Source organism: Stegostoma tigrinum, chromosome 13 (assembly GCF_030684315.1).
Source record: "Stegostoma tigrinum isolate sSteTig4 chromosome 13, sSteTig4.hap1, whole genome shotgun sequence".
In the NCBI taxonomy this organism is placed as follows: Eukaryota; Metazoa; Chordata; class Chondrichthyes; order Orectolobiformes; family Stegostomatidae; genus Stegostoma; species Stegostoma tigrinum.
In genome coordinates, this window is record NC_081366.1 from 8646664 (window position 1) to 8673854 (window position 27191).

Sequence of the window (27191 nt, forward strand, 5' to 3'; positions counted from 1 at the left end):
TGTCTCTGTCTCTGTATGATGTTGGTCAGTTAACTAGCATGGATGCAAATGTGATTGTTATGAGCGCTCAGAGAATCCCTACAGTGTGGAAGCAGGCCATTCGACCATCAAGTCCGTGCTGATCCTCTGAAGACCACCCACCATCAACCCCTGCCCACCCTCTCAAACAGTTCCTGTAACATTGCGTTTCCTATGGCTAATCAACACACTGTGGGCAATTTCCCATGGCCAATCCGTGCTAATTCCCACATCGTTCGACTGTGGGAGGACACCGGAGCACCCGAAGAAAACCCATGCAGACACCACACAGACAGACACCTTAAGGGATCCCTGGTGCTGTGCTAATCACTGTGCCATTGTGCCAAGCTGCCTCCTGCACATGCCCCCAGTCCTTGGCCCCTGTCTAGGGAGGCTTAACTCTGGGAGTTACAGGAGATGGGAATAACTTTTGTGGCTTTGTGGGTGTGCAACATTTAGGGGTCTTCTTGGAGACAGGACATTGAGTAGTTTTTTTTTTATTAATTCAGGGGTTGTGGCTGTTGCTGGAACGTCCAACCTATCTCTAACTGCCTCTGAAGGTGGTGATAAGCCCTGCGTTGAATACAACTGTCCAAGCCACTCACCACCCTGACTTGGAATTGTATCGCTGTTCCTTCTCAGTCACTGCGTCAAAATCCTGGAACTCCCTTCCTAAGGACACTGAGTGCACCTACAGTACGCAGGCTACTGTGTTCCCAGAAGGTTGTGTATTACCACCACCATGAGGGCAGTTAGAGATGGTCACTAAACGCTGGCCTAGTATTGATGCCCATATGAATAAATGATTATTATATATGGGATTGTGGGATGCGGATGTCACTGGCTAGGTAAGCACTAGGCATCACAAATTGGTCAGAGGGCAGTTGAGAGTCAACCACATTGCTGTGAGTCTGGGGTCACATCTAGACCAGATCAGATAAGGACTGCAGATTCTTGGGGAACTTGACAGGGTAGATGCAGAAAGGTTGTTTCCACTTGTGGGAGAGTCTAGGACCAGACGGTATAATCTCAGAATAAGGGGTCACCAATTTAAGATAGACAAGGACGAATCTCTTCTGACAGTAGTGAACGTGTGAAATTCTTTGAATCAGAGGGTGTCAAAGTTGGTTCATATTCAAGGCTGAGTTAGATTTTATTTTGATCAACTGTGATCTTATTGAATAAGAGAGCAAAATCGATGGGCTGAATTGCCTACTTTCACTCTTGTGTCTAGTGGCAGATTTCCTTCCCTGAAGGGCATTAGTGAACCATGTGGTTCCTAAGCCCACGGTGGTCAGTCCTGCTGCCGGAAGGTGACCTCGTTAATGGTGTTTTCTTTCCTTTTGTTGATGCAGAGTCTGAGCGCCAGAGTCGGCCAGGGTCGGGAGATGAAATCCAGCTGGGTCTCTTTGTGGACAGGGCAGCTGTATACAGGATGTTTGAGGAGGAAGGTATGTCAGCGATGCCTCCTGCACAGTTACAAACCAATCAGTCCTGATTGATGATAACTTGATGCAGGAAGTTTGAAGGCTGGTCACTCAACATTTCGGGGAGAACGGGAGCACCTTTTGTGTGGGATTCATCGGGAAAGGGCTGACGAAAGAAGCTCTGCTACTCCAAGTGCATTTGTTTGTGGAATGTGGGCATTGATTTCCCATTCCCTGTTGCCTTGGAGAAGTCGGTGGTGAATTGTGACAGTCCATGTATGTTACTGTTTGTCTCTGCCTGCCCTTTCCTCTTCTCCCCATCCCTTTATCCTTGGAAACCATTGGCTAACTCTGAGCTCTGGCTGCTCACTACTGCCATGTGTAGCAATGGCCGTTTACTGGAACTGCAGCTGGAGTGTGCGGGCGCTTTGATTTGGCCCGGGTAGGTGGCACCCATTGGCAGGTAGGTGGATGCATGGGTGGCACCTTTCCTTCTGTTAGGAAGGTGGAGGACGGAGGCTGGCCCCTCCCTCCCAAAAACTTTCCCTCTTGGCTTGGCAGCCTCTCTGTTTTGCAGCCAAAGTTTTTATGGTGCAATCCCTTCCCTGACCCTGGGGAAGGACCGAGCAAGAGATTAATTATATCGTAAAGATTTTTTAAAAACTGTTTTCTTTGCAGAGTTTGTTTGAACGTGCTGAGTGTTTGCTTCATGTTGATTTAACAGGGCAGAATCACCTAGAAGCTGGGCACTCCGAGATCTGTTACCAGCTGATGTTGTGGAAAGGCGATGTCAGAGGAGCTTTGGAGATGGCCACTGAGAGGGGGGAGCTGAACGATGCTTTAGTTGCTATGGCGCCCATGGGTAAGTTATATTTTCTTGTCCATTTTTCCGTCAGGGGCCTTTTTGAGACAGTTATCTTTGACATACATTCCCTTCAGCACTCGATGTAATTTATACAGGTCTTTGGCGAGACCACATCTGGAATAGAGATAATGGGAACTGCAGATGCTGGAGAATCTGAAATAACAAGGTGTAGAGCTGGATGAACACAGCAGGCCAAGCAGCATCAGAGGAGCAGGAAAGCTGACGTTTTGGGCCTAGACCCTCCTTCAGAAATGGGCTCTGTGGATTCTCCAACAGTGGCCTCATGGCCATTGGCGGCAGATACGTGGTGGGGAAGGTCTTGGGTACGGCTGGGGATTTGGAAGGTGAAGGAATCCCGTTTTGGGTGGCAGGCATCTGTAGGTTTACTGTACTTATGGTTTTTAGTGTCCAATAAAGCTGGGTAGAATCGTGAGTTCAGGTTGTGGATCCTACGAAGAATAAAAAACAGGAGAGGTCCTTTGTTGATGAACGGTCTAGGCCCGAAACATCAGCTTCCTGCTCCTAAGATGCTGCTTGGCCTGCTGTGTTCATCCAGCCCCACACCTTGATATCCCACATCTGGAATAATATGTTTCAGAAATAGTAGGAACTGCAGATGCTGGAGAATCTGAGATGACGAGGTGTAGAGCTGGACGAGCACAGCAGGCCAAGCAGCATCAGATGAGCCAGGAAAAGAAGAGTCGAGGCCCGAAACGGCAGCCTTCCGGCTCCTCTGCTGCTTAGCCTGCTGTCACCTTGCTTTCTCTGGAATAATGTGTGCAGTTTTGGTCTCCTTATCTGGGGAAGGATGTCCCTGTTACAGAGGAAGTGCAGTGAAGGTGTACCAGACTGATTCCTGGGAGTGATGTATGAAGAGAGGCTGGATCAGGTTAGGATTTTATTCGCCAAGGAGGATCTCAGAGAAACTTAAAATTCTTCCAGGACTAGACTGGCTAGACATAGAAAGGATGTTCCTGATGATGGGAGTTTTGGTTAGTCCAGAAACATTTGTGAGGAGAAAAGCAAAGTCCACTTCTTAGAAGTGGGGAAAAAGAGCTGTAATGTGTTTTAAAGGGAGTACAGAGACAGGAGAGGGAGTGAGGGATGGTGGGGGAAGAGAACAATGCAGGAAGATCAAAAGGACAAAGACAAGGAGATAGCACGATCTCTACCTTGCACTATGTGATCAGTAAAGAAACAAAAGATGGGTTTAAAGGAGCTGTTAACGGCAGACTTATTTACAACAGCTGCTATGCGAAATTCGTAGCAGCATTGAAAATAATCTGAAATTGCTGATCAGAAATGCATGAAAATTAAATATCAATCAGGGTATTTACATAGTGTGGTGATACTGCCCCTAATAAGGATATATAACACTAGATGTTGCTTGTGAATAAAGTAGGCATAATGGAATCTTATGAAATATTTTTCAATGGGCATGATGTGAAGAGATCAAATTTCTTGAAGCAGACGATAGTCTATTTTCCTTTAATGACTTGACATTTTGATAAAGATGGCATTTTTAAAATCTGTTTGATTTTGTTATTTGCTGTATAGTTAACTTTAAATAAAACAAGAATTACACCCCATAGCCAATTATGTAATTTTAATAGGTTCTACAATATTGTTACCAAATACAGACAACAGATTAATGTTTCATGAATTGACATCTGACCTTCCCAGATGATTGTACAATTATTTTTATGCTGCATGCTATTTGATTATTGACTCTTAAGGGTGGCACGGTGGCTCAGTGGTTAGCACTGTTGCCTCACAGCTGCTGAGGGACTCAGGTTCGATTCCACCCTCTGGTGACTGTCTGTGTGGAGTTTGTACGTTCTCCCCTGTGTCTGTGTGGGTTTCCTCCGGGTGCTCTGGTTTCTTCCCACAGTCCAAAGATGTGCAGGTTAGGGTGGATTAGCCCTGTTAAATTGCCCATGGTATTCAGGGATGCATAGATTAGCTCGGTTATAAGGGAATGGGTCTGGGTGGGATGCTCTGAGGGTTGGTGTGGACTTGTTGGGCTGAAGGGTCTGTTTCCACGCTGTAGGGATTCTACAAAAAAAAGACTATCTTTCTCTTTGCTGCTTGTAACACTGTTACATGTGGTGCTGCATTTTGGAAAGGCAAATCAGGGCAGGACTTATACACCTGATGGTAAGGTCCTGGGGAGTGTTGCTGAACAAAGGGACCTTGGATGTAGGTTCATAGTTCCTTGAAAGTGGATTTGCAGGTAGACAAGATTGTGACAAAGGTGTCTGGTACCTTCAGTATTAGTCAGTGCATTGAGTATAGGAATTGGGACATTGGTTAGACCACTTTCGGAATGATGTGTTCCATTCTGGTCTCCTTGCTAGGGAAAAGATGTTGTGAAATTTGAGAGGATTCAGAAAAGATTTACAAAGATGTTGCCGGGGTTAGAGAGTTTGGGCTGTAGGGAGAGGCTGAATAGTTTGGGGCTATTTCCTTTGGAATGTCAGAAGTTGAGGGGTGAATAGTCTAAGTCTTTTCCTCAGAGTGGTGGAGCCCAAAAGTAGTGGGCATAAGTTTAAGGTGAGGAGGGGAAAGATTTTAAAAGGGACATAAGGGGCAACTTTTTCATGAAGTGGGTGGTGCGTGGATGGAATGAAGTGGTGGAGGCTGGTACAATTACAACATTCAAAAGACATCTGGATGGGCACGTGAATAGGAAGGGTTTGAAGGGCTACAGGCCAAATGCTGGCCAATGGGACTAGAGTAATTTAGGATATCTGGTTATCGTGGTTGAGTTGGACTGAAGGGTCCGTTTCTGTGCTGCACAGCTCTAAGACTCGATGAAATATCAACGTACTTCCTATTTGTTTTTTTTTAGCGATTTTATAACAAGTTCATCACCCGTGAGTATTTTAACAAAGAAAAATACAGCACTGGAACAGGCCTTTCGGCCCTCCAAGCTGTGCTGGTCGTCATGCCCCAAATAATCTAAAAAAAACAAAAGTTTTTCCCTTTGTCGGCCCGTACCCCGCTTGTCCCTCCCTATTCACGTAGCCATACAGATACCTCATAAATGTCGCGAGTGTGCCTGCTTCCACCGCCACATCTGGCAGTGCTTTCTAGGCTCCTACCACGCTGTGTTGGGGGGGGGGGGGGGGAGCTTCCCGCTCACATCCCCCTTAAACTTTCCCCCTCTCGCCTTGAGCAGTACCCCCTTGTAAGTGAAATATCAACCCTGGGAAGAAGTCTCTGACTGTCCATTCCTCTTATAATTGTGTAGACCTCTATCAGGTCTCCTCTCAGCTGTCGTCTTTCCTGTGAAAACAATCCTAGCCCTCTTAACCTTTTCCTCATAGACAGTGTCTTTGAGACAGGGCAACATTTTGGTAAACTTTCTTTGTACTCTGTCCAAAGTTTCCATGTCCTTCTGGTAATGTGGCAACCAAAACTGCACACAATACTCCAAATGCAGCCTAACGAGGATTTGATATAGCTGCAGCATGTTTTGCCAACTCTTGTACTCCGTGCCCCGGCCGACGAAGGCAAGCATCCTAGATGCCTTCTTAATCACTTTGGCTACCTGTGTCACCACTTTTAAGGAACTGTCGACCTGCACACCCAGATCTGACTGTATGTTAATGTTCCTAAGGGCTGTGTCATTTACAGTGTGAATCACACCTAAATTTGATCCTCCAAAATGCATCACCTCACATTTTTCTGGATTAAACTCCATCTGCCGTTTTGTCACGTTGCCAATCTAACTATATCCTGTTGTATTCTTTCACTATCCGCAACTCCACGAATCTTTGTGTCATCTGCAAACTTAGTAATCAGACCATCCACAATTTCCTCCAGATCATTTATATATACTACAAACAACAGACGACCTGAGGCTGATCCCTGCTGGACACCACTAGTTACCAATCTCCATTCTGAAAAACACCCTTCCACCACTACCCTCTGTCTACTATGACCAAGCCAGTTTTGTATCCATCTAGCCAGCCCACCCCGAATCCCATGTGATTTTAGTTTATCAAATGTCTTACTTAAGTCCAGACAAACTACATCCACAGCCTTTCCCTCATCAATTACTTTTGTCACCTCTTCAAAAAAATTCAATCAGGCTGTTGAGACACAACCTGCCCCGTACAAAGCCATGCTGCCTGTCACTAACAAGTCCATTTTCTTTCAAATGTGCATATATCCCGTTCCACAGTTCTCCATCTTCTCCAAGAGCTCCCCCACCACAGATGTCAGGCTCACCTGCCTATAATTTCTTGGATTATCCCTGCCTCTTTCCTTAAATGAGGGAACAACATTGGCTAAGGTCTAGTCCTCTGAAACCTTGCCTGTGGTCAAAGAGGATGTGAAGATATCTGCCCATGCTCTAGCCAATTTTTCTGTTGCTCCTTGCAGTAACCTGGGATAGATCCCATCTGGCCCTGGGGACTTGTCTACCTTAAAGCAGCTTAAAGCTGCTTCCTTTAATATATTGACATTCTCTACAGTATTCACACTCATCCCTGATCTCAACGTCAGTCATGTCCTTCTCCTCAGTGAATACCGATGTAAAGTGCTTATTAAGGATCTTTCTCACTTCCCGTAGCTCCATGCATAACTTCCCTCCTTTGTCATTGAGGGAGCCTACTGTCCCTTCCTACTGTCTTTCTTCTAATCAATTGCATATTTGCCTTGGGATTCTCCTGGACCCTGTTTGCTAAAGGAATTGCATGGCCCCTTTCAGCCTTCCTTATTCCGCGTTTAAGTTCCTTGCTAATTTCTCTGTATCCTGCAAGGGCTTTGTCAGTTTGCCACTGCCTAAACCTACCATATGCTTGCTTTTTCCTTTTGACTACGCTTACAATTTGGAGACAGTGTAGACTGAGTTGAAAGTTTGGTTTAAAAGAGTAGACAGAGCTTTAATTTCAGTTAAGAGAACAGAAGGAGGTTTACTTTCAAAGTGTAAAGGAGTCATTACTCTGTATCTAACCACGTGCTCTACCTGCCCTGGAAGTGTTTGGCGACAGTATTGAGGGATACCGTTTGTTTCAAAAAGAGTAGAAGAGGCTTTACTTACAGGTTAAAAGAGTAGCGGGAGCTTTCGTCCGTATCTAACTCTGTGCTGGGACTGTTTGATGGGGGCAGTATCAAGGGAGCTTCACAGCAATGCTGACTCTGTAAACTCATCTGTATTAAACAATGGCCCTTGTTCCTTGCAGCTGGATACACTGTTTGGATGCGAACAGTTGAAGCCTTTTCCAAACAGCTGTGTTTCCAGGAACAGTATGTGAAGGCTGCCACTTACCTGCTGTACATTCACAAGGTCTATGAGGCAGTGAAACTCCTCCAGTCTCACCAGCTGTTTCGGTAGGAGGGGGAGCGCACGGTCTCTGTTGGGACAGGGGTTAAACAATGGAGTGTTGGTGGTGGGGGGGTAGGAGCTCTTGGTGTTTGGGTTCAAAATGACAATGCCTGTGACTCAAACAGCAGATCTAAGCTGACACTCGCAGTATTGCAGCATCATTCTTCATAAAATCAGTGTTTCCTCTGTGACTATTCAGTCCTTTGAGCCTGAACTGCCCCTCCCTTATCCCAAATCTCCTGCATGTTCCCAGTGGTTGGGTAAATGCCATCCCTCTAGACACCTACTTAATTCCCATTTGGGATAACAAAGTGTGGAGCTGGATGAACGCCAGTGCACACTGCACCTCCCCAGACGTGAACCATTTTTAACTCCCCCTCCCATTCCTTAGATGACATGTCCATCATGGGCCTCCTGCAGTGCCACAATGATGCCACCTGAAGGTTGCAGGAACAAAAACTCATATTCCGCTTGGGAACCCTGCAGCCCAATGGTATCAATGTGGACTTCACCAGCTTCAAAATCTCCCCTTCCCCAACTGCATCCCAAAACCAGCCCAGTTCGTCCCCACCTCCCTAACCCGTTCTTCCTCTCACCTATCCTCTCCTCCCACCTCAAGCCGCACCTCCATTTCCTACCTGCTAACCTCCTCCCACAGCCCTTGACCTGTCCATCCTCCCGGGCTGACCTATCCCCTCCCTACCTCCCCACCTATACTCTCCTCTCCACCTATCTTGTTTTCTCTCCATCTTCGGTCCGCCTCCCCCTCTCTCCCTATTTATTCCAGAACCCTCTCCCCATCCCCCTCTCTGATGAGGAGTCTAGGCCAGAAACGTTGGCTTTTGCGCTCCTGAGATGCTGCTTGGCCTGCTGTGTTCATCCAGCCGGACAGCTTGTTATCTCGGATTCTCCAGCATCTGTATCTCTAATTCCCATTTGGGTCTGCTTCCACTGCCCTTTCATGCGCCGTGTCCTAGACCGTCTCAGCCTGCTGTATCTTTCTTCATCTCTCATTTTATTTGCCAATTGTTAGGAGTTTGTCTCCTCAGGCTATTTCGAACCAGAGGAAACTCCCCTATACATGTTGAATTGAAACAGACTGCTCCTGATTATGAACAGCTTGAGCCAAACATTTTCCCTGCTCCGTGGAGAGCAATCTCTGCTTCCCCAGTCTCTCCATGTGCCAAAAGCGTATCCTCCCTGATTTGCATTCTAGTCCATCTCCTCCGTACCTTCCCCAAGGCTCTTCCTGAAATGTAACACTCCGCACAGCACACAATACCCCTGAGGAGTCTCGATCGGCATTTTTATCAATATTTGGCGTAAATTTCTTTTGTCATTTCTATCTCTTTATAAAGGCATGGATCCTAAATAAATTTCCAAACTGCCTTGTAATCCCATTATGCTTCCAGATAATCATGTAAGTTCCTAGTTCTCTCTTTCCATGTACTCAGATTTTAGTTTAGAAAGGATCTTCTAGGCATTTTTTTTTTATTACCTTGCTTTCATTCTTCGTTCTAAATCGATCACTTCCTTGCGCTAAATATCATCTGTCGTCATTTTCTTTATTCTTGCGTGGTATGTGGACACTTTACTCACAAGTCAAGTATTTGTTGCCCGTCCCTCGTTGCCCATGAATGGAATGGCTTGTCCTGCCTTTTTACACGACTGTTAGGATACTTATGCAATGCTGTGGGTCTGGAGTCACGCGTAGGCGAGACCAGATCTACTTCCTCAGGAAGCAAAGGAAATTCGGCAGGTCCACAAGGACTCTTCCCACGTGTTTTTGGATGCACCGTAGGATGCATCCTATCTGGATGCATCACAAATTGGTACGGCAACTGTTCTGCACAAGACTAGAAGAAATTAGAGTCTTGAACACAGCCCATCCTTCCATCCATTGACTCCATCTATACTTCCAGCTGCCTTGGGAAAGCAACCAACGTAATCAAAGACCCCTCCTGCCCCTGTGATACCCTCTTCCACAAAGTTTCTATATGCGTACGAATAGTTTCAAAAAAACAGCTTCTTCCCCGCTGTTGTTAGAGTTCCGAACACATCTGTCAAATTTTAAATTGAATGTTGATCATGCTCTTTGTGCACCTTCTCTGCAGCCATAATATTGTATCCGTCTCTCTGTTCTATAAACCTAGGGTCTGCCCATACTGCACGCAGAACAAAACCTTTCACTGCCCCTAGGTACATGTAATAATAACGTAACAAATCAAATCAAAAGGTAAGGCTGGCAGATTTTCAGACTTAGTGAACCAGGGTGGGCTCCTATGATAGTTTCGTGGTCACATTTTCTCTCTTTTTTTTTTGAAGCCAGATTATTGACTGTTCCTTGCGCTAACCAATGTTGTGGAATCCTTTACTTCATTAAAAGTGCTGCATTAACACAATTGTTTTTGTTACGTTGCTATTGTTGTATAGAGAAGCCATTGCCATCGCTAAAGCCCGTTTACAGCCTGATGATCCATTGTTGAAGGAGCTTTACACCAACTGTGCTAGTTTCATGGAGAAAGACGGCCATTATACAATTGCAGCCAAATGGTAAGAGCTCTGTCTTGGCAAAGGTCTGCCCAGAATATCTCTAGTTTCCTTCGAACCTGCTGGTGCCCAATTCTAGTTGGAATTTATTCATGGAGATGCCATTGCGTCGCCTTTTCCCACAAAGTCCCCTGCTGCCAGGGAGCTGATCACAGAGCGTTTTGTGGAATGAACTGCTAGAGAAAGAGGTAGATGTGAGCACAGTTTCAACATGTGAAAGAGATTTGGATAAGTACGTGAATAGGAAAGGTTTGAAGGGATTTGGGCCAAATGCAGGCAAATGGGACTAGTTTAGTTTGGGAACATGGTTAGCACGGACTGGTTGCAGACCATGAAAAGGTGTGCTTCTGTGCTGCGATTCAATGACGAATTCATCCTCATGAAGCCCACTCACCCTGCCAACCTCTTAGTCAATTGGAAGGTCAGCAAACTCTTCAACTGATTGGATGATGCTTGACTATCAATCAAACAGTCTTTTATTCCAAAAAGAATCAATATCCGGTAGTTTGTGACTAAAGTGTGGAAAATTAATTTAAATCCTGATTTTCTTTTGTAAATGCCACGAGGATTTTACCCTGTTTGAATATTCATATGTGGCTTCTGAGTGAGTGAATAATCTGCCATACCTGTATCATTTTTATTATATAAGGCTGCGAGCTATCTGCCTTAGGGAATAAGGCTCTTCAGAGTGAAGTATTTGGAATATTGTGAGCAATTTTGGGCCTTGTATCTAAGGAAGGGTGTGCCGGCATTGGAGGGTGTCCACTCAGCTCAAGGGCAGTTAAGGACAAGCGACAAATGCTAGTCTTGCCGATGACTCCCACGTCCCGGGGTTGAATGAAGAGAAAGTAACACTGATGGGTTGTGATGAAGTGAGGTGGGGAGAGAGGATTGTATGGTGAATGAACATCGACATGGACTGCTTTCTGTGCAGTAAAGAACATTTAACAGGACAGGACTCGAGGACACAGACTGTTTTCAGACAGAGCTGTGGTAACAGGAGCAATTAGATGTGAACACATATATGAGGAAGTTCCTCTGCTGTGGCATTCACTTCCACAGCGTCTGTAGATTATGCAGAAACTGTCAACCTACAGGCAGCGCATAAGGATAAAAGGTGTTTGACATCTCTGGACAGCAGGGGGTTAAACACAACTGGGATTAATTATTGTGGCAGAGAGAACTGACAACTTCTTTTGGTTTTTTGTTTAATTCACTCAAGGGATGTGGGTGGCTCTGGCCAGGCCCGTATTTATTGTCCATCCCTAATTGCGCTGAGCGGCAGTCAAGAGTTGACCACGTTGCTGTGGGCCTGGGGTCATGCGACCATCGGGAAGCAATGGCCTAGAAGGATTATAGCTGGATTGTTAATCCAGAGACCCCGGTAAAGTTCTGGGGACCTGGATTCAAATTCTGCCTCTGCACGTGGTGGAATTTGAATTCAATAAATATGAGTCTAATGACTGTCAAATGTCAGGAAAAACCCCTCTGGTTCACTAATGCCTTTTAAAGAAGGAAATTTGTAGTCCTTACCTGGTCTGGCCTACGTGTGACTCCAGACCCACCACACTGTGTGGTTGACTCTTAATGGGCCGATGGGCAATAGGTGCTGACCCAGCCAGCAATACCCACATCCGCGAATGGATACCCTTTTTAAAAAAAAGGTAAGATTGGCAGAATGCCTTCCCTAAAGGACATCAGTCAACCAGATGTGTTTTTCCAATGGATTCATTGAACTGTTAATTCCAGATATTTATTGAATCCAGAGTCCGTCGTCTGCCATGGCAGGATTTGAACTCAGGTCCCCAGAGCGTTAGCTGAGTTTCTGGATGAATAGCCGAGCAATAATACCCCTTTTGAAGCCACTTTGTGTTGTAACATCGATGTAGGTGGGTTGGGTGGTAATATTCCTGTTGGGGTGAGGGGGGCGGTGGTGGCGTGGATTTAGTGGTTACCATGACAGGGGGGAAAAAAACGAGGGGTAGTTTGTGACTGATAACGTTGGCCCCTATGAGAATTTGTTCCCGAGTGTTCTGGGTGGAGGGAGGGGCTCCGAGAGAATGCCAGGGATGGTGTGTTTTGAACTGACTGTCGTGGAGATTGACCAATATCTGCTCGCTGCGCCTTTGCAGCTACCTGACAGCCCAGTCTCCTTACGATGCGGCTAAGATCCTGGCAAGGAAGGGTGACGTGCCTTCGCTACGGACCGCTGCAACAGTGGCGTCGATCGTTGGGGAGCAGGAGCTGTCCTCCTTGTTCTCCTCCAGGTGCTCCTTGGACCTGTTAGCTCAGCGTGACTGGCAGGGGGCACAAGACATCCTGCGCCCGCAGGAGGATTTGCTGGTGAGTACAAGGGAGAGGTTTAACCTTTGGCGTCCTGCTTCCCCCATCCCACCGTTCCGGCATATCCGGGTCCACCCTGTATGGAAACCGGGGACCGGTCGTTGTAGAACACAGGTCAGAGGGGCTGTGTGGGAAGTCTCTCATTTCTACAGCACCTTTTGACAACCGTTGCACATCCCAAAGCACTTTCACAGCCATTGAAGGACTTTTTGAAGTTTTGAAGACATTTGAATTACGGGTAACACAACAGCCCTTGTGTGCACAGCAAGAGCCCACTAGAAGCAAGATGATATTGACCAGAAAGTTTCTATGATGTTGATCTGAGAGATCTATATTTGCGAGGACAGAGAGAATAGCTACTCAACTCCTCTTCAACATAAGACCATACATTATAGGAGCAGAACATAGGACAGGCCCTTCAGCCCATCATTTCTGTGCCGACCATGATTCCATTCTAAACTAATCCCATCTGCCTGGCCATGGCCAGTATCCCTGTATTCCCTGGATGAACACAGCAGGGCCAGCAGCATCTCAGGAGCACAAAAGCTGATGTTTTGGGCCTAGACCCTTCATCAGAGAGGGGGATGGGGTGAGGGTTCTGGAATAAATAGGGAGAGAGGGGGAGGCGGACTGAAGATGGAGAGAAAAGAAGATAGGTGTAGAGAGTTTAGGTGGGGACGTAGGGAGGGGATAGGTCAGTCCAGGGAAGACGGACAGGTCAAGAAGGTGGGATGAGGTTAGTAGGTAGATGGGGGTGCGGCTTGGGGTGGGAGGAAGGGATGGGTGAGAGGAAGAACAGGTTAGGGAGGCAGAGACAGGTTGGACTGGTTTTGGGATGCAGTGGGTGGAGGGGAAGAGCTGGGCTGGTTTAGGGATGCGGTGGGGGAAGGGGAGATTTTGAAGCCCCACCTCTTCCTCCGGTACATTGATGACTGTATCGGTGCCGCCTCTTGCTCCCCAGAGGAGCTCGAACAGTTCATCCACTTCACCAACACCTTCCACCCCAACCTTCAGTTCACCTGGGCCATCTCCAGCACATCCCTCACCTTCCTGGGCCTCTCAGTCTCCATCTCAGGCAACCAGCTTGTAACTGATGTCCATTTCAAGCCCACCGACTCCCACAGCTACCTAGAATACACCTCCTCCCACCCACCCTCCTGCAAAAATTCCATCCCCTATTCCCAATTCTTCCGCCTCCGCCGCATCTGCTCCGATGACAAGACATTCCACTCCTGCACGTCCCGGATGTCCAAGTTCTTCAAGGACCGCAACTTTCCCCCCACAGTGATGGAGAACGCCCTTGACCGCGTCTCCCATATTTCCCGCAACACATCCCTCACACCCCACCCCCGCCACAACCGCCCAAAGAGGATCCCCCTCGTTCTCACACACCACCCCACCAACCTCCGGATACAACGCATCATCCTCCGACACTTCCGCCATCTACAATCCGACCCCCACCACCCAAAACGTTTTTCCATCCCCACCCCTGTCTGCTTTCCGGAGAGACCACTCTCTCCGTGACTCCCTTGTTCGCTCCACACTGCCCTCCAACCCCACCACACCCGGCACCTTCCCCTGCAACCGCAGGAAATGCTACACTTGCCCCCACACCTCCTCCCTCACCCCTATCCCACGCCTTAAGATGACATTCCACATTAAGCAGAGGTTCACCTGCACATCTGCCAATGTGGTATACTGCATCCACTGTACCCGGTGTGGCTCCCTCTACATTGGGGAAACCAAGCGGAGGCTTGGGGACCGCTTTGCAGAACACCTCCGCTCAGTTCGCAACAAACAACTGCACCTCCCAGTCGCAAACCATTTCCACTCCCCCTCCCATTCTTCAGATGACATGTCTATCATGGGCCTCCTGCAGTGCCACAATGATGCCACCCGAAGGTTGCAGGAACAGCAACTCATATTCCGCTTGGGATCCCTGCAGCCTAATGGTATCAATGTGGACTTCACCAGCTTCAAAATCTCCCCTTCCCCCACCGCATCCCTAAACCAGCCCAGTTCGTCCCCTCCCCCCACTGAATCCCAAAACCAGTCCAACCTGTCTCTGCCTCCCTAACCTGTTCTTCCCCTCACCCCATCCCCCTCTCTGATGAAGGGTCTAGGCCCGAAACGTCAGCTTTTGTGCTCCTGAGATGCTGCTTGGCCTGCTGTGTTCATCCAGCCTCACATTTCATTATCTTGGATTCTCCAGCATCTGCAGTTCCCATTATCCCTGTATTCCCTACCTGTTTGTGGGTCTGTCTAAACGCTTGTAAATACTGCTGTTGAAAGTAGATGAGAATTGCTGATCTGACAATCCTCAACTCCACTTTCCTGCCTCTCCCCACTATTCCCTTACCGATTTTAAAAATCTGTCTGCCTCAGCGTTGAATGTACTGAATCACGTGGCCTCAACAGCCCTCTGGTAAAGAATTCCACAGATTGGCTACCCTCTGAGACAAGAAATTCCACCTCTTTCTGCCTTAAGTGAATGATCTTTATTCTGAGATCATTTCCTTTGCTCCTAGATTTTCCCACAAGAGAGAGCGACATTTTTTGCATCCACCCTGTCAAGTCCACTAAGAATTTTCAAGGTTTCAATGAGGTCACTTCTCATTTTTCTAAACTCCAGTGAGGACACACCCAACCTCCTCAAACTCTGCTTGTAAGACAGCCCCTCCATACTCTGGTATCAACCTATTGAGCCTTCCCTGCACTGCATCCAATGTCAGTATGTCTTTCCTTACATAAGGAAAACAGTTCAGTGTTCCAGCTGTGGTCTAATTAGTGACATTATCTAATTTTAGCAAAACCTGCCTATTTTTATACTCCATTCCCTTTGAAATAAAGGCCGACATTCCATTCGTCTTCCCAATTACCCATGGAACTTGGATGCTATCTGGCTCATGAGTGAGGACTTCCAAATCTGTCGTATTAAGTAGCCTAACTTGTGGTTCCTTGATGAACAGCTGAAAACCCACGCACCTCACATCAACATCTTCCTCTTTGTGTATCCTGCATGTTACCTTCTTAAAGAATTATAATAAAATTGACAGGTCCGACGCTCTCTCCTCTGAGCCATACAAAATGCTTTGCTACTACATCTTCTATCATAGACTCTGAGCTTAGCATCTGTCATTGGGAGAATTGTTAACTGCTCTATAGTTGCCTACATTTTTTTTCTTGTCCCCTTCTCCTTTCAGATAAAGTATTCTGGTACCTTTTATGGCTATTTTAGACAGGGGACCTCGGTTTAACTTCTTGCTTGGAAGAGTGGCACCTCCGACACTGCAGTACTCCCTCGTGACTGCCCTGGCTGTGCTAGCCAGGATGTTTGCGCAGAAGTGCCAGAGCGGGATTTGAACCATGAACGCCTGGCTGTGAGCTGCCTCCTACCAGACCAACCAGACGAGAGCTGCCTTTGCGATTGCCACCTGGGTGTGTTGTGTAGTCGTACTCTTAGGAGTCATCAAAAGCTGCAGCTGCTGGAGTCAGGGATAACACCGCGTGGAGCTGGAAGGACACAGCAGGCCAGGCAGCATCAGAGGAGCAGGAAAGTGCATGCTTCAGGTTTACGTCGTTCCTCACGAGCCCTGATGAAGGGTTAAATCCGAAACATCAACCTTCCTGCTCCTCTGATGCTGCCTGATCTCCTGTGTTCCTCCAGATCCATACTATAGTGACTCTTAGGGGTCATTTTAGATTCATAGAATACCTACAGTGTGGAAGCAGGCCATTCAGCCTATTGAGTCCACACTGCCCCCTCCAAAGAGCATTCCATCCAGACCCCCCACCCTATCCCTGTAACCCTGCATTTCCCATGGCTAACCAACCCTTGGACACTATGGGTAATTTAGCATGGCCAATCCACCCAAACCTGGGATTTTGTCCAGTGAAGGAATGGTTGGGGCAGGATGGTGTAAATGACTGCTTCCAATTCCTAATGTCAAGTTACAAACACATGTCCCTGATTTAATTGTCTGTTACCCTCTCTACCCAGGGGCAAAGGTTGGTGCTGTGCACGTATGAGTTACTGTACCGGTATCTTGCCGATGGGAATCTGATTCTGTGGAAGAATACGAACCCACCCTGCTACCACGACTGGACCTTACGGAGGGATGAACCCCTTGTTCATTTGGTGATTGCAGTCTGGCAAAGTGAGTTTGGCATCACAGCAGCCGACCCAGAGCGATTGAAGAGTGCTCATCAGCAGCTGAGGATAACCGAACATCCGGAGACATCTCCCAGCACCCTTCCCAGACTGGTAACCCCAACATTCCTGCTTTCTCCTTTCTCTGCCTGTTCCTCTCTCGCACACGCTGTCTTTTTACTCTCTTTATTTCTGACAGGCTCCTATTCTCCCTTTTCTCTCTGTCCTTTTTCCGCCTGTATGAGATTTTTGTTTTCCTTGTTTTACTTTTGGAACCTCCTGGCTCCATTTGGGCTGGATATCCGTTCCAAGCTGTGCCCAGCAAGGGTTTCTTGGCTGATCAGCTGCTGGAGGCATCACCGAAGGGTCGATATGCCCTTCCCAGTCAATGGGACAGTACCCAGCTGAGGGAATGTTTTAGTATGTATTTCCTGCAGGGGAGCCCCCCCATCCTAGGAGCACAGAGAACAAGCTTGGGGCTGTAGAGGCTGAGGTTAACTACCCGAGCGGGCACCATGCTGCTCCCACTTTGTAGCTTGACCCTGAAACGCCTCTCGCAGTGAAAGCGGGGCTGGTGAGAGCTGTAACAGTGGGTAGTTTGTGGCCTGGGAATGCACTGCCTGAAAAGGCTGGTGGGAGCAGATTCCAATGCAACCTGGAAATGGAGGCCAGACCAAGCAGAGGCAGCAGATTTCCTTCCCTGAATGATGACCGTGACCCACTGAAGACCATGTGGGACTTGAAACATTGACCCCGTTTCTCCTTCCACAGGTGCTGTACAAACCTGCTGAGTTCCTCCGGCACTTTCAGGTTTTTCTTTGATTTCTAACATCTGCAGTATTTTGCTTTTTACATTAAACCAGATGAGTGTCTAACATCATTCAGTGATAGTTCTGTGCTTGCTGTTACAGACTGCACCATTATATTCCAGACTTGTCTGAATTCCACGTGCCTGTTGAATTGGCTGGCCTCCACATTACTATAACTTGTGCCATTACCACTGCAGTGTTTCAGCACCTCTATCAGGTTCCCCATCTCGGCTTTCTCTGCTCCAAAGAAGACAGCCCAAGCTAATCCAGCCTCTCTGCATTGATAAAGTGCCCTGGTCAATCCCCTCTGCACCCCTTCTAGTGCAATCACATCCTTCCTACAGTGCGGTGACCAGAACTGCACAGTGAACCAGCTACAGCCTTACCCTAACCCTGTACGGCTCCGACATCACTTCTCCTGCTCCTACAATCTACGCCTTGACTGATTAAAGGCAAGCCTCCTGCATGCTGACTTAACGACCATGAGAACCTGTCCAGTTACCTTCAGGGACCTGAGAACCTGAAGGAGGAGTGAACATAACGAAGAACAAGCAAGCCGTTTGTCCACTCAACTTGAAACTTCCATTCAGTTTGATCACTTCTCATCTAATTGTGGCCTCAACTCCACTTTCCTGCCTGACACCGCGCCCCCCCCCCCCCCCCCAACCACCATTACCTTCGACCCAACTCCACCCCCTCAAAATTGGTGAGAAACTTGTCCAGCTCAACCATGGATTTGTTCAATGACCCACTGCTCTCTGGAATTACATTGACTGAAAGTTACTGGACCCTGGGTCTGCTCTCCCATGAGAGAGAGAGAGGGAGAATGGGCAGGGGGATGCTGGTGGCGGTTTAACCTGAGGGTCACCACACCTCGGGTCAGCAGAGAGATTGAGGGGGAGAGGCCTTTGTGAGAACTCAGCCACTGCAGGAATCGAACCCAGGCTGTTGGCTTCCCTCCATCCAGCCAACTGAGGTAACCAACCTCTTGCGCTGACTAACAATCCCCTGAGAGAGGAAATTCCTCCTCATTGTTGTCTTAGGTGGGAAACCCCTCTGAATCTGTGCCCCCTGGATACAGATTCCCTCCAGGGGAGAGACACTCCCTCAGCATCCACCCTGTCAAACCCCCTTAAAATTGGAGGTGATTCACTAAGACCATCTCTCATTCTTTTGAACTCCAGTGAGTGTAGGTGGGCCAATCTGCTTGGTTTGTTGATCTGTTCTGTCAGAAGTCCTTTAACCAGTGAATTTTTGCTGAACTGCGTCCAGTGTTAAGTCTAACCTCCTTGAATAAAGGGGGCAAGGTTGAAGCTTATAGTATGGAGGAGCACAGGGTTGGGGGGTGTGGGGGGGCGGGTGCTGTGGTGGTGGAAAGGCGCAATGTCGAGATGATGGTGGTGATCTCTGGTATTTCACCAGTAACTGGAGTATTCCGGATCAATGTCCCGGATTGTGTTAATATTTCATTGCAGAAAGTAACATGAACGTTTCTGTCTCCCAGCTGATGTTGTACTTGGCTCATGACCTTAGTCTAGCCATAGCTTGCTGTCTGCTGTCTGACTGGAGCCAGATGGTCACTGCCTTACTCAATGCTGTGCATCGCTGTATTAGTGCCGGAGACTTCACTTTGATGCAGGAAATCAGTAAGATCGCTCTCTCGGACGGTAAGTGATCCTCATGCTGCTTTTGTAAACTGGATGTACAGCTCACTCTACGCTTCCCCCAGGACAGGGACAGTGTAATGCTGCCATCGTGTGGCTTTTCCCTTTGTGATGGTTTTAGCCCCTTTTGACTCACCACCTAGAACACGCGCAATGGGCCCTGTCTGTCATGGGCCCGTCTCTTCACCCCATCAGTTGATATGAAGCAGTGAAGCCACCTCTTTCACAATGGGTTTGGTTTGCTCCCTGTCCAGTGTCAGCTACAAGATGTAAGTGTTGCTCCTAATGCCCCTCCGGCTAAGAACCAAACCGGGACCGAGTGCAGCATAACCAAGAGGTTATCGGGAAAATTGTACAGGCAGGAGTGACTGGAGAGGGACCACCTGCACCCTAAGGCCTATACCAGAGTTCAGAGCAAACTACAGAGTTTCAACAGATTCCTGCAGGCAGGGTAACATAGACCTGTACAGCACAGGAGCAGGTCCTTTGGCCCACAGTGTTGTGCTGAATGTGACGCCAAATTACATTCATCCCGTCTGCCTGCCCTTGGTCCATATCCCTCCATTCCTTGCACATTTGTGTGCTTATCTAAAAGCCCCTTAAATGCCCCTGTTGTATCTACCTACACCACCATCCCCTGGCAGTGTGTTCCACACTCTGTGTTTAAAAAAAAACTTACACCTCATCTCCTTTGAACTTCCCCATCTCATCTTAAATGCACGCCTTGTTTGGGAATTCTGGCCATCAACCCTATCTCTGCAGCTCATAATCTTATAGACTTCAAGCAAATCACCCCTCAGCCTCCGCTACCCAGAGAAAATAACCTGAGGTTTCTGTAGCCTCTCCTTACAGGCAGTATCCTGGTAAACGTCTTCCGTACCCTCTCCAAAACCACCTCATCCTTCCTGTAATGTGGTGACCAGAACTGCGCACTATACTCTTCAGTGTGGGCTAAAGAAAGTCTTATGCACCATGACATCCTGGCTCCTGTACTCCGTTCCCTAACCAATAAAGGCAAGCGTGCGTACTTGATCATGGTATGCAGGTTTTCTGCATGTATTGGACAGAGTATCAAATGAAATTCAGGTGTCCGTGTTTCTGTGTTTATTTTTCTGTCCTGGTCTGTCTTCACCTAGGAGAGGATTTCACTTCTGACCTGGAGGTCAAGCTGCCTGGCACTGACCACATCACCCTAGCGGCTCTCCACAGCCTGAGAGCTTTCCACTGTCACGGACAGGTGTACCAGCTGTGGTGGACACTGGCTGCAGATCATTCCGGAATGCCCCCAGGCAGGCAGCAGGCCGACACAGAGGAGAAGGAGAAGGGGCTGCAGGTGGATGGAATGCAGGGGAGCCTAGACCAACCAGCAGAAGTCCCCTTTGACCTTGGGAAGCCCATGGGGGTGCCCCTGCCTGCAGCCAGCAAGCTCCCGTCCAGCTGTGCCGCATTGCTGTCACCTGAACATGCCAGACTGCAGGCCTTGCGCAGGCAGATGGCTGACATTCAACAGGCAGTAGCACGGCTGATCAGTCAGCACCAGAAGCATTTGGCCAAGCCAGAGGAGGCTGAGCAAGGTGGGCCAGGCCTGGACCAGGGGCCTGAGTCTGAACCTGAACCAGCAGAAAACCCCACATCAAACCATCATGGTTCTGAGCCTCCTTTCAGGTAAACCACGTGGGTGTGTGTGTGTGTGTGGGTGTGTGAGAGAAATTACTGCACTAATTTCTGTGGGGAGGCAGGCTCGTATGCGGAGAGATGAAATAGAATGGACCTATCCTGTCTGAAAATTGGGCCATAATCTGACTGAAACAGATTGAATCTGACCAGGGGTCCATCAAAACAGTACAGCATGGAGATAGGCCACATTAGCCCACCTCCCTTTGCAGACAGCTGTCCTTTCTCTGATTTGGTGAGTGTTGAATTTAAAGGTCACAGTCTTTAGACAAAGGGTCAACCATTTGGGATGAGGAACATTTTCACTGGGAGGGTTGTGAATCTTCGGATTTGCGTGTATCCCAGCGGGGTGTTTAGACTGATTTTCAGAATTGAGGGATCTGGGGATTGGGCAGAAGTCTGATACAGATGGTATCTGATACTATTAATCCAGAAAATCAGCTCACATTCTGGGTTCAAATCCCACCATGGCATTGAATTCAATATAGCATCTGGAATTAAGAATCTTAGGTTGACCATGAAATTATCAATTGTCATAAAAACCCATCTGGTTCACTGATCTAACCAGGTGTAGAGCTGGATGAACGCAGCAGGCCAGGCAGCATCAGGAGCAGGAAAGCTGGCGTTCCGGGCCTAGATCCTTCTTCTGAAATTCTCTTCTTAAGAAAGGTCCCCACATGAAATGTCAGCTTTCCTTCTCCTCTAATGCTGCCTGGCCTGCTGTGTTCATCCAGCTCTACACCTTGTTATCTCAGATTCTCCAGCATCGGCGATTCCTACTGTCTCATCTGGTTCACTAATGTTCTTTAGGGAACTGCTGTCCTCACCAGATCTTACCTCCATCTGACTCCAGGCACACAGCAATGTTGTTAACTCTGAACATCCCTCTGGGCAATTAGGGATAGGCAGTAAATACTGCCTGGCCAGCAATGCCCTCATCCTGAGAACAAATTTAAAAAATAATACCTGGGAACACCAGCCCCTGCAAGTTCCCCTCCAGGCCACTCACCATCATGATTTGGAAATATATCGCTGTTACTTCACTGTCACTGGGTCACAATCCTGAAATTCCCTCCTTTTAAGGGCATTGTGGGTCAACCCACAGCGCATTGACTGCAGCGGTTCAAGAAAGCAGCTCACCCCCACCTACTTAAGGGCAACTAGGGACGGGCAATAAATGCTGAGCCCAGCTAGTGATTTTCATGCCCCATGAATGAATGTTTAAAAAGGGCTTATTTTAAAGTAAAAAAATGCACTCTGAAGGAATGTTGTGTTTTTATATTTTAATGGCAAAACATGAAAATGTTCGAAGGCTACCTTTTAACGTACGATGAGCGGCTAAGGATCCTGGGATTGTATTCATTAGCGTTTAGAAGGTTGAGGGGAGATCTAATAGAAACTTAAAAGATAATGTATGGTTTAGAAGGGGTGGACGCTAGGAAGTTGTTTCCGTTAGGCGGGGAGACTAGGACCCGTGGGCACAGTCTTAGAATTAGCGGGGGTAAATTTAAAATGGAAATGAGGGGACATTTCTTCAGCCAGAGAGTAGTGGGCCTGTGGAATTCATCGCCGCAGAGTGCAGTGGAAGCCGGGACGTTAAACGTCTTCAAGGCAGAGATCGATAAATTCTTGATCTCACAGGGAATCAAGGGCTACAGGGAGAGTGCAAGGGAGTGGAGTTGAAATGCTCATCAGCCATGATTAAATGGCGAAGTGGATCAATGGGCCAAATGGCCTTACTTCCACTCCTATGTCTTATGGTCTGATCTGCCCAATCAGATCCCACTGTTGTGATGCTTATAGCTGCTTGAATTCCACCATTGCTGCCCCTTACCGCAGACCACTGATCTCCTGGAGCAAAACAATGGTTAAGGTTCAGTATGGTTCCTGGTGGGGCCTTGCTGTGGCCCGGGAGATGGGAAGGACCTGGGGCTGCACTGTGACACCCCACAATAACAGGAAGGTGCTGCCTGCTTCCATTTGGACCTGGGTGGAGAGTGTCGAGGCACTCCTGGCAATGGTTAGACACTAGCAGAGGTTGGAGGCATCGAAACCACGAGGTAATGCTGAGGGAAGAGACGGTGGAACAACACTAAAAACCAGTTTGTTTTGTCTCTTGTGTGCACAGTAAGGAAGCCAGCTCCATGACAACTCTGATGGAACAGCTACAGGACATCACCCAGCGGCAGTCCGAGTTGCCGGAGACTGTGAAGGTAAAAATATTTCACTTGTGTTCCCAGCAGTGCCCCTTGTGTTCGCTCGCTCTTGCTCTCACTGTCTCGCCCTCGCTCACCCTGTCTCTCTTGCTTATTCTTCTTTGTCTTGCTCTCTCACTTTCTTGTTTTTTATTTCTCTTCTCTACCTGCCTTCCCCTGAACTTTCACTCCCGTCAGTACACCAATACAACGCCCGCTGTCCCCAGACTCCTAGGGCAGAGCAAGGCACAGTGCCATGGGTAGATGGTTGTTGACTAGCTGGAGAGAAGGTGTCCGTCTTTTTCCGGTTGGCGAGCTGTAACAGCGGGTGTCACCGGGATCAGGGCTGGCACCTAAACCTCTTACCCTTTAATATGAAAGACTGGGATGATGGGACCAACAGTCTTGTTGCTAGATTTGATGGAGTCACCAGTGCGGATAATGAGGGAAGTTGTGAGCTGGACATGACCTGCCTCTTCCTCCCTGAATCGTGCTTGAGTGAGTCGGCAAAGATCTGGCAGATGGAGTATAACGTGGGCAAATTAGAAATTGTCCATTTTGCAAAGACTAAAAAGAAAACCTATTTGAATGGTGAGAGCAAACAAAATGTGAGGCTGGATGAACACAGCAGGCCAAGCAGCATCTCAGGAGCACAAAAGCCGACGTTTCGGGCCTAGACCCTTCATCAGAGAGGGGTCTAGGCCCGAAACGTCGGCTTTTGTGCTCTAAGATGCTGCTTGGCCTGCTGTATTCATCCAGCTTCACATTTTGTTGTCTTGGAATTCTCCAGCATCTGCAGTTCCCATTATCTCTGAATGGTGAGAGCGTTGAGATGCAGAAGTATCTGACTATCTAGTGAACGAATCGCAAAACGTTAGAACACAGGTTGAGCAAGTAATCAGCAGAGCTAATAGAATGTTTATTGTCTGATTCCCTTCACAATAAATACAGAAGTAGGCAGGTTATGTTTTAATTATACAGGGCATGAGAAAACATCTGGAGTACAGTGTACTGTATTGGTCACTTTATTGAAGCAAATGAATTGCAGACAGTTCAGAGAAAGTGTTACTGGGCTAATACCTGAAACAGCCAGGTAGTCTTATGAGAAAATGTTGGTGTGGTTAGGCATGTCTGCTGATGCTCAGAAGGATAGGCAGCAAACTTGATCAAAATGCCAAAGCCCCTGAGAGGTTTTGATAGGTGGGATGTGGAGACAATCTCAAACTGGAGGTCACAGTTTAGAAATGGGAGTCACCCATTTGAAGACAGCTGAGAATTTCTGGAGGTTGAGACTTTGGATCTCCCTTCCTCAAAAACCAGAGGAAGCAGCGTCTTTGAATGTTTTTAAGGAAGAGCAGGTAGATTTGTGATAAGTATGGGATCGAAGGTAACCTGGGATGAGCAGCAATGTGAAGTAATCAGATCAGCCGTTGTCTTATTGTTCACAAATGGCGTACACAGGTAAAGGGGAAAGGCAGGAGGTTGGCTCTAGAGAAGGACTAAATGGTCGATCAAGTTCGAGGGGCTGAATGGCCTTTGATCATTGCATGTTACAGTACAGAAGGAGGCCATTCGACCCATTGTGTCTGTACTGGCTCCTGAAAGAGCTACCCAGCAAGTCTCACTGTCTAAGCCTTATGCCCACGGTGCTCTAACTTATTCACTTTCAAATATATATCCAGCTCTTTCGAAACCTCTGATGGAATCTGTGTGCACCACTCTCCCAGGCGGTGCATTCCGAATCCTAACAACACTCTGGTGAAACAGGTTTCTTCTCATCTCCCTCCCTCCCGGTTCTCTTGCTGACAATCTTGAGCTTGTGACCCTGTTACTGACTTTCCAACTACTGGAAACAGAATCTACTTCAAGCTGTCAAAACTGTTCATAATCTTGAGCGCCTCAGTGTGGTCATTTCTGCTGTAAAGAGAATAAGTTCAATCTCTCTAATCCTTTTCTTTAACCTAAAATCCCTCACTCCCGCTATCATTCCTTTTACACTCTCTTCAGGGCTTTAACATCCTTCCCTCAGTAAGGCTGGGCTGAATGGGCTCTAATTTCCTCAAACCAGCAGCTGGTGTAATGTTGGGCTGTGTTTTGTGACGTTTTTCCAAAACGTCCTGGAGGCTCGGTCCTTTCTCCTGTTCCCGGCTGGTGATGGATTGTGTGTTTTCTCTTCCAGCTTCACCCTTTCCCTGATGTGGTTGAGAGCAGTCTCGTCATCCTCTCCATCTCCTCACTTGTCCCGTCCGTCGTTCCCTCGGAGATCCGAAACCGAGCTGTGATGCTACTTCAGACCTACGGGACAGCTAAGCCCTATCAAAGGGCGTTGCAGAGAATCCTCCCAGGGACAGCCTGAACGAGGAGAGATGGCATTGGAAAAGCTGCTATCGGGGACTCGGACCTGGGGACATTTGCAACAGGAGAGATCAGGGATTCAGTGGGAGAGGCCTGCAGTTTGACATTGTGAGGGGGCAGCACCAGGTTGCACTGAAAGCTGCCCCCTCAGCTGTTCACTGTGGTGAGGGAGAAGGGATCAGAGTGTGACTGTTTACATGGACCCAGTTACTGTAATAACACTGACTGCCATCGCAAGCTGCCCCTGGTCAGGTTGACGCCATTTGACCATTAACTCCTTGTTTGCTCCTGATCTCCTGCATTCAACTTGTTTATTGCTCCCTCTGCATTCCCACAATTTTCTGGATCTTGGCACATTCACAATGTGACCTGAAGGATCTTTCTTTTGTTTAGTTTGGAAGAAAGGAAGACCCCTAAATATGTAATGTCTCCTCTATAAATATACCTCTCTCTCTCTCCCACTCTCTTCTGTACACCCCACCTATCTGACATTTTCTCTCCCTCTCTCTCTCTCTCTCTCTCTCTCTCTCTCTTTCTGTCTACGCCCATTTCTCTGCCCCCCCATCTGATGGTAGAGTTGAAGCTGCTTTGACCAGTTTTACTGTGGGTTACTAAACCCTTAGGCGGCCCCTTTGTGCTGCCTTTGGAGTCTGTCGCCTGCTTTCTGTTCATCAGCCTGGCCCTTCACTTGTCAAGTGCTCTCCCCACAACCCAAACCCCTCTGGCTTTCCTAACTGAGCCTCTACAGGGTCCCAGCCTGCTGCAGAACATGCCCTGGCTCCTTGCTACTCCGGAGAACTCCGATCAGTGTGAGTCAAGGCTGTCCAATCACTGTCTGAAACACACTTGATCCGCCTCTATCTCCCTTAGTTTGCACAGGCTGCCATTGAGAAGTAACTAAAAGAAAATTACTGACCTTACTTTCTGCTGTCCCTCCAGAGACTGCACGACATCAGTTTTATTTGCAGGGTCATCTAGAAGTCAGTGGCAAAGAAGCTGGAGTTTGGGGTCATTGAGGTTTGAGTCCCTGTCCCAGACTGTGGGGCACCTGGGCAGATCAGGAAGCTTAGTGTCCAGCTCGGCTCCTGGGACTGACCTCCCAGGGGAATGACCGAACAAACTGACAGAGAGACGCACGGTCCCAGCTGTGGATTAAATGTCTTTCACGTTTAACACTGATAACAGTTGCAAGTGGCTTCCTTGTCCTTATGACATTCAAGATGTTACATTGCTGAGAGCGAATAGGATTGTCTTTTTCTGATTTGTGACTGGGTAGTGAATACCACCTTTTTATACTAATAAAAACTAATAAAAGTTGTTCCACTAAAACTGATCTATAGTGCGTCACTCCCTGTATGTTACCTGCAGCACCTTCATAATTAATGGACAGACTCCAATTTCCATTTCTACGGAATGATCTGGAGACGAGAGTCCTTGGACAGTTAAGAGCGATGTCACATTTTACTCCGGGTGTAACTCTGTGCCTTACCTATCCTGGGAATGTTTGATTGGGTATGGGATCTGTACTGTATATCCAGCCCTGTGCTGTACCTGTCCTGGAAAGGTTTGATTGTCACTGTCAAGGGGGCTTTACTTTCACTTTCAACGAGCAGAGGGGACCTTACTAGTGGTTAACCTCATTAATTTATGTTCCTTTGGTGGTTCTGTGTAAAGACAGCACTGGTCACAGCAGCACAGTGGCTCAGCGGTTAGCACTGTTCCCTCACGGGGCCAGGGTTTGATTCCAGCCTCGGGCGACTGTCTCTGTCTCTGTGGAGTTTGCACATTCTGCTGGAGTCTGCCTGG

At 47.8% G+C, this 27191-nt stretch overlaps 1 protein-coding gene across 2 annotated transcripts in view; it reads left to right on the top strand.

Annotated features, from left to right (window-relative positions):
• The window catches only part of gemin5 (gem (nuclear organelle) associated protein 5), a 72977-nt gene extending 46263 nt beyond the window's left edge, over positions 1–26714 (top strand). For both annotated transcript variants that reach the window (XM_048543619.2, XM_048543620.2), the window contains exons 19-28: positions 1374–1469; positions 2170–2307; positions 7503–7650; positions 10079–10198; positions 12328–12538; positions 16539–16802; positions 19002–19164; positions 20298–20826; positions 22964–23048; positions 25210–26714. In XM_048543619.2, the coding sequence (XP_048399576.1) occupies positions 1374–1469; positions 2170–2307; positions 7503–7650; positions 10079–10198; positions 12328–12538; positions 16539–16802; positions 19002–19164; positions 20298–20826; positions 22964–23048; positions 25210–25386 (1931 nt within the window). In that variant the 3' untranslated portion in view covers positions 25387–26714. The remainder of the gene's footprint in view (positions 1–1373; positions 1470–2169; positions 2308–7502; positions 7651–10078; positions 10199–12327; positions 12539–16538; positions 16803–19001; positions 19165–20297; positions 20827–22963; positions 23049–25209) is intronic.
• The last annotated feature ends 477 nt before the right edge of the window (positions 26715–27191 follow it).